At 42.9% G+C, this 14,869-nt stretch overlaps 1 protein-coding gene and 1 long non-coding RNA gene across 2 annotated transcripts in view; one reads left to right on the forward strand and one right to left on the reverse strand.

The window, feature by feature from the left end:
- The first annotated feature begins 3,749 nt into the window (after nucleotides 1–3,749).
- Nucleotides 3,750–3,981, forward strand: LOC127527226 (uncharacterized). The gene is made up of 2 exons (XR_007934535.1): nucleotides 3,750–3,900; nucleotides 3,950–3,981. It is a non-coding gene; the product is annotated as an uncharacterized LOC127527226 (long non-coding RNA).
- Nucleotides 3,982–6,266: 2,285 nt separating this feature from the next.
- zgc:152891 (uncharacterized protein LOC767741 homolog) overlaps nucleotides 6,267–14,869 on the reverse strand; it is a 79,889-nt gene continuing 71,286 nt past the window's right edge. The window contains exon 15 of the mRNA XM_028798233.2: nucleotides 6,267–8,033. Within this exon, the coding sequence (XP_028654066.1) occupies nucleotides 7,854–8,033 (180 nt within the window). The 3' untranslated portion in view covers nucleotides 6,267–7,853. The remainder of the gene's footprint in view (nucleotides 8,034–14,869) is intronic.

Genomic DNA, 14,869 nt, shown 5'->3' on the forward strand with positions numbered 1-14,869 from the left:
CATGCTGCCACAACAGCTCTGACACATCGAGGCATGGACTCTACAAGAATTCTAAAAATGTTCTGTGCTATCTGGCATCAAGACATTAGCATCAGATTCTTTAAGTACTGTAAGTTAGGGTAGGGCCTCCATGAATTAGACTAGTTTTTCCAGCACACCCCACAAATGCTATCGATTGGATTTAGATCTGGGGAATTTGGAGGCCAACTCAAAACCTTGAACTCTTTGATAAATTCCAACACCATTCCTGAACATTTTTTTCAGTGTGGCAAGATTCATTTTCCTACTGAGAAAGGCCACTGCCATCAGGTAACACCATAACCATGAAGGGGTGTGTATGGTCTGCGACAATCTTTATGAAGGTAGTACGTGTCAAAGTAACATCCATATGAATACTAAGACCCAAGATTTCCCAGCAGAGCATCATACTGCCTCCAGGGCTTGACTTCTTCCCACAATGCATCCTACTGCCATCTCTTCCCCAAGCAAATGACACACACACACACACACGCATATCCATCCACGTGATCTAAAAGAATTTGTTATACCAGTCCACCTTCTTCCATTGCTCCATGGTCCAGTTCTGAAGCTCTCATGCCCATTGTAGATGCTTTCAGAAGTGGACAGGGGTCAGCATAGACACTATGACCTGTCTGTGGGTACGCAGCCCCATACACATGCAATCTGAAATGCTGTGTGTTTCACCACCTTTCTCTCATTACCAGCATTATGTTTTTCACCAATTTATGCTATAATAGTTCTTCTGTGGGGTTGGACCACATGCACCAATGAGTCTTGGGTGTCCATAACTCTGTTGCCGGTTCACTGGATATACTTCCTTGAATCACTTTTGGTAGGTACTAACCACTGCATACTGGAAACAGCCCACAAGACCTGCCATTATGGAGATGCTCTGACCCAGGTGTCTAGCCATCACAATTCAGCCCTTGTCAGTTATCTCAGATCCTTATGTTTGCCCATTTTTCCTGCTTCCAACACGTCACCTTCAAGAAATGATTGTTCACTTGCTGCCTAATATCTCCCACCCCTTTGACAGGTACCATTGTAATGAAATAATGAATGTTATTCACTTAATCTCCAAGTGGTTTTATTGTTTTGGCTGATTTGTGTACTGTACATAAATGCTTTTGATAAGAATCTACATTACAAGTTGGTTAAATTTATAGATGATCCCAAACATGGATGAATGGCAGATAACGTACAATAACCCAAATTGATTTCGGACTTGAGAAAATCTGTGGCAATTGAAATTTAATACATGAAAATGTAAAATGTATTACACATGGGCCAGTACAGTGCATCCGGAAAGTATTCACAACGCACCACTTTTTCCACATTTTGTTATGTTACAGCCTTATTCCAAAATGGATTAAATTCATTTTTTTCCTCAGAATTCTACACACAAAACCCCATAATGACAACGTGAAAAAAGTTTACTTGAGATTTTTGCAAATTTATTAAAAATAAAAAAATTGAGAAAGCACATGTACATAAGTATTCACAGCCTTTGCCATGAAGCTCAAAATTGAGCTCAGGTGTATCCTGTTTCCCCTGATCATCCTTGAGATGTTTCTGCAGCTTAATTGGAGTCCACCTGTGGTAAATTCAGTTGATTGGACATGATTTGGAAAGGCACACACCTGTCTATATAAGGTCCCACAGTTGACAGTTCGTGTCAGAGCACAAACCAAGCATGAAGTCAAAGGAATTGTCTGTAGACCTCCGAGACAGGTTTGTCTAGAGGCACATATCTGGGGAAGGTTACAGAAACATTTCTGCTGCTTTGAAGGTCCCAATGAGCACAGTGGCCTCCATCATCCTTAAGTGGAAGAAGATCGAAACCACCAGGACTCTTCCTAGAGTTGGCCGGCCATCTAAACTGAGCGATTGGGGGAGGTGACCAAGAACCTGATGGTCACTCTGTCAGATCTCCAGAGGTCCTCTGTGGAGAGAGGAGAACCAGAAGGACAACCATCTCTGCAGCAATCCACCAATCAGGTCTGTATGGTAGAGTGGCCAGACCAAAGCCACTCCTTAGTAAAAAGGCACATGGCAGTCCGCCTGGAGTTTGCCAAAAGGCACCTGAAGGACTCTCAGACCATGAGAAAGAAAATTCTGAACTCTTTGGTGTGAATGCCAGGCATCACGTTTGGAGGAAACCAGACACCGCTCATCACCAGGCCAATACCATCCCTACAGTGAAGCATGGTGGTGGCAGCATCATGCTGTGGGGATGTTTTTCAGCGGCAGGAACTGGGAGACTAGTCAGGATAAAGGGAAAGATGACTGCAGCAATGTACAGAGACATCCTGGATGAAAACCTGCTCCAGAGCACTCTTGACCTCAGACTGGGGCGACGGTTCATCTTTCAGCAGGACAACGACCCTAAGCACACAGCCAAGATATCAAAGGAGTGGCTTCAGGACAACTCTGTGAATGTCCTTGAGTGGCCCAGCCAGAGCCCAGACTTGAATCCGATTGAACAACTCTGGAGAGATCTTAAAATGGCTGTGCACCGACACTTCCCATCCAACCTGATGGAGCATGAGAGGTGCTGCAAAGAGGAATGGGCGAAACTGGCCAAGGATAGGTGTGCCAAGCTTGTGGCATCATATTCAAAAAGACTTGAGGCTGTAATTGCTGCCAAAGGTGCATCGAAAAGTATTAGCATAGGCTGTGAATACTTATGTACATGTGATTTCTCAATTTTTTTATTTTTAATAAATTTGCAAAAACCTCAAGTAAACTTTTTTCACGTTGTCATTATGGGGTGTTGTGTGTAGAATTCTGAGGAAAAAAATGAATTTAATCCATTTTGGAATAAGGCTGTAACATAACAAAATGTGGAAAAAGTGATGCGCTGTGAATACTTTCCGGATGCACTGTAAAACTATTAGATTTGAATACACAGTGTGGGTCTTGAAATTTGAAACTGCTGGGAGTCACTGTAGAGGTTTTAGTTTTTACATTCAGAATTAATACTAAAAGATGTTAGATTATATAGCTTAATGACTGGAGAACAAGTTAAAGGAGATTATGCTTAACTACATAAAACACTAGTGAGGCCTCACCTGGAGTAATGTGTGCCGTTTTGATCTCTATATTATTAAAAAAATGTGAGCAGCACTTTAGAAATACCAGAGAAGAGTGAGTAGGCTGATTCCAGGACTGAATATATGAGGTATGAGCCAAGAGCATCGCTTAACTCCCCCTGCAATGCTATTAGGGAGGTCTTTTTTGGAGTTTTCAATCAGTCATCCATACATGTCCCTGAGAGGTCTGAGATCAGAGGCTTTAGCCCAGGGAGACCCCCTTAATGACACCACTAGCATGAGTGTTAAGGAAAAATGAAAGGAGTTTAACTTTTTTACTTTATGTAAATGGAGAATAAGAGGTAACATGATCAAAGTGTTCAACATTATGTAGAGAATTAGTAGAGTAGGTCAAAACTGTTCTTTTAAAATGAAGTCTTTAACAAGAACATAGAGACAGATGAAAAAATGTTATGAATCAATTTAGTTCTTCATACTGGGGACTATAGACACATGGATTACATCAGGTAAGGTGATCTGAGTTCTCTCTTAATTAACATGAGGTTCTGTATTTTTATATTTTCTTCCTAATCATGGCATGTTGCTCTAGTATTCAAGCAATAAGTTTACTGCACTTTGTGCACGTGACATTACTATAGCATGGAATGTTACCACGTAGTGTTGTAGATGGTAGTACTTTAGGGATCTTCAAAACTTTATGTTTATGATTTTGGAGAATTAGGTGAACAGAATTGCAGCAGACCAATAATTTGACTACCAATTTTAACACATTTGTTCAGACAGTTTTTGTTCTGAATTCTAACATTCCCAAAACACGTGACCCTGTGTTCGGATTCAGCGGGTTGGAAAATGGATGGATGAATGGATGTGAAAAGCTGATGTTAACAATGGATTTAAAAAAGACTTATAAAACAATGACATTATAGGTTTGCTCACTTTAAATTTCATAAGAACAGTCTTTTCATCCTCTACGTAATGATATGTTCTACATTCAGGTCAAAGTTCAGGTTATTATCAATAATTATCCCTTAATTAATTAATAATTAACCATCTGTACTGTCTACTTTGTTTAACTGTTAGGAGAGGGCAAAGGGGGGAGCATTAAAATCTTCAGTGTTACCCTTTAGCTGTATAAACACACCTTTTACTAAATCATCAATAGGTTCATGACGATCCTCCTTAAAATGTGAAAGTCCAACAATGAGTCATCTGAAGAATTTAATATACCGTTCGTCTGCCCTTGCGTGAACTCTAGCATCCATTTGTATACGTAATAGAAAGAGGATATACTGTAGACCAAAGTCTCGAGGTGACCTAGTAGATGATGGAGTGCATCAGAGAAGCAGCCATTCATACACAATTGTGTAACCAACCATCCAAGTCCAAACAGAAATAATCAATTTGCTGCTCAACTAAGATATGTGGCTGGATGATGTTTTAAGCAGATAAAAATGAATAGATATTATGCTGGCACTAATTTAGAAACTTTCCAAGTACTTATATGGTAGAAGTTGAAGTGTATAGGTGGCCTTCTCCATTCCATCTTTCTTTTGTTCACAATTTGGTAAGTGTCCAGGTAGGCCTCAGTTTTGTTAATCAGCTCTCTCTTAATAAACTTGTCAAAGGATGTCCATGAGAAGTTAAAGCAACCAGTCTGAAGGCTTTTTGATATTCAGTTTGGATGAATGGAATAACATACAGTAGGCCAATTTTCAGAGTTTGTTGCTTGCATTAAAATCATGTAATAGAATTTTAGAGTTGATCAAGCATGCAGGACAGAAGTAGATGTATATTTGTTCTGTCTGGTCCACAACCTTCTTGACATCATCCTAATCAATGGGAGTTTGAATTCTAGCTCTGGTCCTGAGTTAAAATTTTTGGGCCATGATTTCCATTTACCTTGAGGCCTTTCACATCCCAACTAGCTTTCCATTTCATTATTCTGCTTCATGTTTTTGCAAAAGTTCCAAAGGAAATCTTTCATGCACTTCTTTGGTCACTATATCAATCACTATCAAGAAACACAATGGATACAGAACAGATCCATAGTATAGTCCCATCTTTAGCTCAAAAGTTTCATTAACCCCAACTGCTGTTCTGACCACTGTTTGTGCTTTCACACACAATCATATCAAAGGAGACACTATCCATTCTATAATACCTAACTTTGTCAATGGCCACCTCGATAACTCTTGAGATACCCGCTTAAACACATCCCCCAGATCTGCAAATGTATAATGCAGCTTACTTCCATTGTTCCCTTCCTAGGTATGAAATGAAATTGCATTTTATGAACCTTCACCTGATTCCTGATTCTTTCCTCTAGTACTTTGTCAACCACTTTCATTAAGTACTCCAAAAATGTAATTCAGTTTATATGACCCATACACCAATAGAATGCCCTTTCCTTTGTATACTGGAATGAGCACCTTTGTTTTCCAATCTTCAGGAGTCCTCTCTTCACACATAATCTTATTACACATGTTTGTCTCCCAACTGCAGGACCTTCCATTGTCTTCAGTATCTCAAACACCATTCCAGTTGGGGTTTAGCCCTGTTGATTTATTTATCTTCTTCATTTTCATCCATCCATTTTCCTAACCCACTTATTCAGGGCTGGGCTGTGACAGGGCTATCCCACCAATCACTGGGCGCAAGGCAGGAACAAAACCTCAACAGGGCGCCCCTGCTTTCCCATACAGACTGAACTTACAGCTTTTTTAAAAATTCCAACCTTAACACTCTGCCTTAAAACAAAAGGTTTCTGAAGAGTAACTTAAATCAAATTTTGGTCCCTTGTATGCATTAGGAAGTAAAGGATTTTAAACATAAAATGTTTCCTTATCTGCGGTGGGTTGGCACCCTGCCCGGGATTGGTTCCTGCCTTGTGCCCTGTGTTGGCTGGGATTGGCTCCAGCAGACCCCCGTGACCCTGTGTTCGGATTCAGTGGGTTGGATAATGGATGGATGGATGGATGTTTCCTTATAAATAACATTTTCCGACATGCATAATTCAGTTCACAGTTGGCAAGGTGGTGTGTCCATACCTATATTGAACACTAGACATAAGGGTGGTAGCATCCCTAGACTAGGCTAATACAAATTTAAATGGGGGCAATAGTAGGGCTTCTTTGGGGATGTTGGAGGACCAAACAGGGAAAATAATTTGCTAACATCTTACCAATAACACGCTAACCACTACATGTTTATTAAAGTGCATAAAGGATACAGATTTTTCCACACAGACATACAAATTTGTTGGCACCTGTCCATGTAAAAAGAAGAACCCAAATTGTCTCTGAAGCAACTTGAAATTGACAGAAGTAATTTGCACCCATCATTATTTATTCTGTATTTAACAAAAATCAGGCTTTATTTTTGAGAGTTTTGATTCAAAAGAATATTTCAAATAATGACACAAATGAAAATGGCATAGACAAAAATGATGAGACACTTAATCTAATATTATGTTGTACAACTTTTAGAGGCAATCACTGCAAATAAGCAATTCCTGTAGCTTTCATTGAGACTTCTGCACCAGTCAACAGGTAGTTTGACCCACTCTTCCAGAGTAGGCTGCTTCGGCTGTGTCAGGTTTGAAAGGTTCTTTCTCCAAACTGCATTTTTAATTGTTTTTCATAGATGTTTGAAGGGATTTAAATCATGGCTCATAAAAGACCATTTCAGAACAAACCAATGTTTTGTTTATTAGCCATTCTTGGATGCTTTTATCTGTGTGTTTTGAGTCATTATCATATTGGAGGATTCATGACCTGTGACTGAAACAGAATTTTATGACACTGGGCAGTACGTTTCGCTCCAGAATGTCTTGATATTCTTGAGATTTCATTGTTTCCTGCAAAGACTCAAGGCACCCCTGCCAGATGAGCAAAGTTGCCCCAAAACTTAACAAAGCCCCCTCCATGTTTCACAGTAGGCATGGTGTTCTTTTCTTTGAAAGCTTCATTTTGTCATTTGTGGAGATAGAGCTGATGTGACCTACCGAAAAGCTCCAGTTTTGTCTAATCTGTCCAAGGGACATTCTCCTGGGAGTATTGCTGCTTGTCAATATGTCAATATGTATTTTTATGTTTTTCGTTCAACAGTGGAGTCCTTTTGGGTCTTCTTCCATTGAGCCCACTGTCACTCAAAAACCTCAAAAACTTGGCTTTTTGTCTACTATTCTCACTATCCTTGTGCCCATTCTGGGGTTGATTTTCCACTTGCCGCCACATTTAGGAAGACAGTTTGAAAAAACACTCAAATGCAGATATTTATGATCTTTTCTGGGGGCAAATGTGTCCAGGCCATTTATTAATATCTTTGTAGAATAAGCAATACTTGATATCTTTTCACACTTGCTTTGCTTTACTTGATGACATACATTATCAAAGGCATGTTGGTATACATGGGAAAATGACTTTTCATTTGACACTTTTCAGGAAGGATATAGCACTTTTTCAATAAGCTGCAGGGGAACCAACAAATTTGTCCATGTCAAAATATGGTATATTTTGGTAATTAGTCCTTTATTGGTTAGTAAAAAGGATTATAGCACTATCAAAGGTGTGATAGTATATATGATAGAAAAGAGAGCTTTGTCACTTATGAAAGCAACAATAATGTTTTGCCACTGGCTTGTCTGCCACTCTTCAGTATAATCTATCTATTTAAATAAATCAACTATCAAACTGAAGAAATTTTGAATATTATGTATGCCTCAAGGTATATAAGGAACATTCAAAAGAGCTCTTTCAAAGCAAAGCATTAACTGCTGGCTTAGATAGACACACTATTTTCAATCAGATCTGGCCGAAGATAGTCATAAGGTAATTCCAGCTTGGTAGTGCGTTGCTTGATTTCTGAGACAATGTGCGCCAGCTCTGCCTGGAATTCCAAGATCAGCTTTTGGGCTGTCTCCTCAGAGAAGGTGCCTTCATGATAGCCACCAAGGGGAATCTAAGGAAGGAAGACAGCATTTGAATACTGGGCTGATTCTACAGTATTGTTCACAGAGATACATATATTGTAAAACTAAATCCAGGCAATAAAATAATAGATGAACACAAGGGTATTCCAATGCATGTGCTGACAGTTTTTTTTAACCTGTTTCTTTTTCAAATCTCCCACTGCTTATATCATCACTCTCTAAGGAATTACAATTGCTACTATAGCATATCCTATTCCATTTTACTGTATAATGAAAATATTCTTTTACACAAAACGTTTATATTCCCATATTCTCTTCCCATAACTCACATTTTCTTCTTTCCAAAATATTTGACCAATGTCTATTTTGCATATATTTATCTTTGATTTAAAAACAATTCCCAGTAAATGCCCTATTTCCCATTCTTCAATATCCACAAACTCTTTCATTTATTCTTATTAGCTGAGGATCCCCAGTATTCATTATGTCTCTTCACTTTCCCTTCTATCTCCTTATCCAAACTCTTTTGTACCTACTGCACATCTTTGGTCACATTTTGCTTTATCAGAATACATCTGGCATCCCATATCTTCTTCTTTGCCAGGCTAATAATAAGCCATATAAAAAAAGCTTCCTTTAAGCCCCTACTGTTCCCTGCTTCAGATTCAGATTCAGATGTATAAAACTGTGAGCACTTTCCCGTTATAAATCCAAATCAATGTGAATTTTAACACACATGTACAAGCCCAAAGCACCACCCCACATGGAAAGCACATAGAAAAAAGAATTTCAGCAAATGTGAATGGTGGCCCTGCTCAATGAAGTGCAGGCAAGGAAAAATGTACTATTTGGTGGCTTATGCAGTGGTGTAAGCAACAAAAGGAAACTAATGGAGTGGCACTGCATGGCAGAGGCACTCAAAAGTTCAAGTTCAGAAAGTCGCAAAGTAGTCAAATATCAAACTCGACATGAAAAAGTGAGTCACAGCCCACTGTCTGAGTATCAATACCACTGGAGGAGCTAGCGGAATTGCAGGGCTCATACTGTTTGTGCAGGAAGCTGCTTCAGTTATTGGCAAGACACTTATATATCTCACTTCTCACTTTCTGATGTTGATTTCATGCATTTGCTTTTTAATATTGATTCCACATACCCACTTTTGATGTTAATTTCATGTATTCATTTTTTGATCATTTAATGCAGTTGTTATTTTCTTATTTTTATTTCATGCACTTTTTATTTTATACACTGCTTTTTGTTATTTTATATGCATTCTTTTAATTTCACACTTTGATTTTTTTGTTTTTGTGTTTTGCCCTGGCGGCACGGTGGCGCAGTGGTAGCACTGCTGCCTCGCAGTTGGGAGACCCAGGTTCGCTTCCCGGGCCCTCCCTGCGTGGAGTTTGCATGTTCTCCCCGTGTCTGCGTGGGTTTCCTCCGGGCGCTCCGGTTTCCTCCCACAGTCCAAAGACATGCAGGTTAGGTGGATTGGTGATTCTAAATTGGCCCTAGTGTGTGCTTGGTGTGTGGGTGTGTTTGTGTGTGTCCTGCGGTGGGTTGGCACCCTGCCCGGGATTGGTCCCTGCCTTGTGCCCTGTGTTGGCTGGGATTGGCTCCAGCAGACCCCCGTGACCCTGTGTTCGGATTCAGCGGGTTGGAAAATGGATGGATGGGTGTTTTGCCCTTTGGGGCTATTGTAGAAAAGACATCTACACCATATACTTGTTTGATTTAGTTTTTTTTACTGTTTACTATTGTTAATAGTATATATTTTTTTATTTTTAACAACTATTCATTTTATTATTTCGGAAATAATCTTCACTCAAAACTTTTTTGTTGATTTGCCTACAGTAGTAAAATGTATACACTATACTGTATATATAATAGAGAGAGAGAGAAAGAGAAAGACAGAATATTGATCATCTCTGAAATCCTCTTCATATTTTCTTTTAACACAGCATTAAATTAAAGTAAATTTCATTGATACTGATCAAAAGAAAAAGACTTTTTAATATTACAGTGCAAACATATTTCTATAAAGTAGTTTAAAATAATAACAAATATAAAACAGTAAATAATTGATTACATAAGTATCCACACCTTTAAGTCACAGTGCATTTGGCAATTGCCATCACTTCAGGACATTAACATTGCTATTTTGAAGCCATTCCTTTGAAACTTTGGTTTTATACTTGAGGCTGTTTTCTTGCTGGAAAACAAATCTTCTCTCAATGCACAAGCTTCTCGCAGACTGTATTAGGTTTTTCTCCCAGATTTTTCCTTATTTTTTAGCACTCATTTTACCATCACAAGCTTTCAATGTCCTGCTGCAGAGAAACATTGCCACATCACGATGCTGCTACCATCATATCTCATGGTGTGGATGGCCTTTTTTGATAAACTGCAGTGTTCAAACATGGCATTTACTCTGATAGCTAAAAAACTCATAGATCACAGAACCTTCTTCCAGCTGATGTTAAAGTATACAATGTGACTTCTGGTAAACATTTTGTGTGTTGTTTTTAGCAATGGCTTTCTCTTTACCACTGTTCCTTAAAGCTGCAGTTGGTGAAGAGCAAGGACAATAGTTGTTATCTGTTATGTCTCTCCAATCTCAGCCACTGTAGCTTGTAACACCTTCAGAATTCTCCTTCTTCATTAGTCTTATTTAACTGATCTCCAAGGGATATTCAGTGGCTTGGATATTTTCTTGTATCTGTCCCCCAGCTTGTGCTTTTCTATGACCTTTCATGGAGTTGGTTGGACCTTCCAGATAACTCGCATTTAGACTATTGTCACACACACGCGCATGGGGAGTCGCAGAACGACCCGGGACATAGCGCGAAAACCGAAAGCCATACAGGACGGACAGGCAACTATCCTTTTTCTCTCTATTTTCCCAGAAAGAAGGAAACGCCGACACCCTGAGCTGCTTCCCGTTCCTCCACTTCCGCATCATCCTTCCCTCTGATGACATCAGGATCCCAGAATGCACCACAACTCATTACCCAACATTCCTCTGTTTATTTCCGGTCCCCTCTATAAATGTTCCCCCATTACGCCATCTTGTCGTTCAGTAGTAGTGGATTTGAATGTACTCTGGACTGTATAATTCTTTTGCAAATTCTGTACAGTATACAGGGCCAGAAAACCCCAAACCTTTATGTGCAGTTTTGTCTCCTTATTTCTACAGTGGCGTAGCCGGCAGGATTGAAAAGGTCCGAAAATGAGCGAAGGACAAGACCTGAATACGGTACTAACGACTCTGGCAACACAGCTACAGAAGCTGCAGGTGGAGCATGCCGCGACACAGCGGAAACTGGATGAGACCACAGCTAGGCTCGACTCACCAGACGCGGTAAGACCGGAGCCTGCACAGCCCCCGCCTCCGCCTATCGTACCGCTATCGGAGGCTGATGATATAGAGTCGTATTTGGGAATATTCGAGAGGACTGCCTCTCGAAACCAGTGGCCACGATCGGATTGGGCGTCCATACTAGCACCGTACCTGAAAGGCGCTGCACAGCGGGCTTATTACGATCTCCCCGAGGAGGAGGCCGCGAGTTATGACAATCTAAAATCCAAAATATTAAGCCGCTACGGCGTCACGCCGGACCAGCAGGCAAGTGAGTGGAGGCTGTGGCGCTTCGATCCTGAGGGCCCGGCCAGAGCGCAAGCCTTTGAGTTTTGGGGCAAAATGGGCCGCTGGCTACGGCCAGAAGGACCGCACGCACGGAAGGTCATTGAACAGGTAGCGTATGAGGGTCTCATAAATGCCATGCCAGATTATCTTGCCCAGCAGGTCCGGCGGCACCCCTACAAGGATATGAAAGGCCTCCTGGAGGTCTTAGAGCGTCAGCTCGCGGTCCACCGATCCGGGGGGGCCGGAATGGCCAGCTCGTGGAGCCCGACAGGGACACGCTGGCCACCCCGTGCCCAACTGCCGCGCGGCAGAAGCACCAGCGAAGCCCCGGGAGAAGACAGCCCAGCCATGCTGTTTCAAGTGTGGTGAGCTCGGCCACATCTTACCTGCCTGTCCCCTACATGTGGAGGCAATGGACTGCAGCGTGGCGCTTACAGAAAGGTATGGTGCTTTGTCACATCCCTTGGCTGTTCCGAATGTGTGAGTGGTGTTGGTAAATGGACACTCAGTGAGGGCATTGTTTGACTCCGGGAGTAATAAATCAATTGTTGCTCGCCGTTATGTTTTACCGCGACAGTGGATAAGTCAGCGCTTAAGGGTTACCTGTGTGCATGGAGAGACCAGGGCGTATAGAGCTGCAAACTGTTTTATTGCCTGGAAGGGAGAGGTGATTCAACTGGCGGTCGCTGTTCTTCCAGAGCCTCCCTTCCCGGTGATATTAGGGCACGACTGGTCAAAAATAAAATGCGGTAAAAGTGAAACCACTCCTTACAATAACCTGGGTCTAGCTGTGAGCAAGCAAAATATACTCGCTGCGACTCCCACGCCGTGCCATGCGGCGAACAATGATGACGTAGGTGGCCAGGGGGAAGGTTCTCAGGTGTCGGACCCTGACCCGGAACCTCTGGGTGAGGGCCCGAGCCAGGGCATCGACCCCTATACAGCGACGGACGATCCCTTAGGCCGGATGGAGCATCAATATAGGGCTACACCGGCCTCCTTTAAACGCGAGCAGTGGAACGATGATTCCCTGAAGTTTGCCAGGAATGCTGTTGTTGCTGTGAATGGCCATTTGTCAAGCGATCCCATACCACCGGAGCCCTACTTTATACTTGAAAATGATCTGTTGTACCAAGTCGCGACTCATGAAGTCGAGGTGGGGAAGTTGTTGCTAGTCCCACGGACCTACCGGTGGGAGGTGTGTGAACTAGCACATGCCCATCTCTTAGGCGCCCATCTCGGGGCCGAGAAAACGTTGGAGAGGATAAAACTCCGGTTTTATTGGCCCGGTATTAATGAGGAGGTCTGGCACTTCTGCCAGTCCTGTCCAAATTGTCAGATTCGCCAGATCCCTAGGAGGGCTTGAGCTCCTCTCGTGCCAATCCCCCTAGTCGATATTCCCTTCGAAAGGATCGGAGTTGACATTGTGGGTCCCCTGGAGCCTTCAAGCCGCGGCCATAAATATATATTGGTCACGGTAGACTACGCGACTCGTTACCCAGAGGCGGTTCCGCTGCGCTCCGCTAATACCAAAACAATCGCACGGGAACTTGTAATCTTTTTTTCCAGAGTGGGAATACCCAAAGAAGTCCTCACGGACCAAGGTACTCCCTTTCCTTCAGATACGTTCAGGGAAGTGGCCAAGTTACTGCGAATAAAGCATCTTAAGACATCTGTTTACCATCCACAGACCGACGGCTTAGTCGAGCGATTTAATCAGACGCTTAAGCAAATGCTACGCAAAGTAGTCAGCGCGGACGGTAGGAACTGGGATCAGATTGTGGAGTATATCGCGCAACTGCGAGATAGACTAACACACATCAGGCCAATTCTCAAAGATCACCTGACGCGTGCTCAAGCAGCACAGGCGCGGTGTTACAACAAAAACTCCACCCTCAGGGAATTCCAGCCTGGGGATCGGGTGATGGTGCTCGTGCCTTCCTCCCACTCCAAATTATTGGCCCATTGGCTCGGGCCTTACGAGGTTATAGAGAGAAAGGGGCTGGTTGACTATTTGGTCCGACAACCAAATCGTCGCCCACGCGAAAGGGTGTATCATGTGAACTTGCTGAAGCCGTGGAGAGTTTGGGAGGAAGCCCCGATCTCCGGTACAACCCTCTCCCTGTTCTCAAAGAAAATGCCTCTTAACCTCGATCCGGATTTGTTACCAACCCAACGGCAGGAGCCGAGGTGGTAAGCGAGACACCGGGCCGCACCTCGTTGATTGAACACGACATCAGTACAGATCCCAGGGTGGTAGTCAGGGAAAGAGCCTATCGCCTCCCGGAGGCAAAGCGCGTGGAGGTCGAATTAGAGATCCAGCGGATGTTGGACTTGGACATCATTGAGGAAAGTCACAGCCCGTGGTCCAGTCCTATCGTCCTCGTCTCTAAGCCAGACGGCTCGTGGAGATTCTGTAATGACTTTAGACATCTGAATCAGGTCTCCAAATTCGATGCCTACCCTATGCCCCGGATAGATGACCTTATTGAGCGTTTGGGTACGGCCCAATACTTGACTACTCTTGACATGACCAAAGGGTACTGGCAAATTCCCTTAACGGCATCCGCAAAGGAGAAAACCGCCTTCAGTACCCCTAGTGGACATTGGCACTATAAGGTTCTCCCATTCGGGCTGCACGGGGCACCAGGAACCTTCCAACGTCTGGTAGACAGAGTGCTACGGCCCCACCAGTCCTATTGTGCCACCTATCTGGATGATGTCGTCATCTATTCCGGCACCTGGGAGGAACATATAGTGCAGGTGTATGCTGTCCTAGCCACACTAGCGAAAGCCGGTCTTCGTATAAACCCCCGCAAATGTTTATTCGGGTTGAAAGAGGCCAAATATTTAGGCTACCTAGTGGGGCGAGGTCAGGTGAAGCCACAATGCTCCAAAATTAAAGACATCTTGGAATGGCCCCGTCCGAATACCAAGAGACAGGTGCAGGCTTTCTTAGGGCTGGCGGGGTATTACCGCCGGTTTGTACCCCACTTCTCTGAAAGGGCAGCACCCTTGACTAACTTAACAAGGAAGGGGGCTCCATTGTACGTGGTATGGGATCCGACAGCAGAACGGGAATTCCGTGACTTAAAAGCGGCCCTAACCTTGGCACCTATATTAAAAACGCCTGATTTTTCTCTTCCATTTCTTCTCCAGACTGATGCTTCAGACACAGGCCTGGGAGCAGTCCTGAACCAAAGCATCGATGGCGATGAGCAC

The sequence above is a fragment of the Erpetoichthys calabaricus genome, chromosome 3, assembly GCF_900747795.2.
Source record: "Erpetoichthys calabaricus chromosome 3, fErpCal1.3, whole genome shotgun sequence".
Taxonomy (NCBI): Eukaryota; Metazoa; Chordata; class Cladistia; order Polypteriformes; family Polypteridae; genus Erpetoichthys; species Erpetoichthys calabaricus.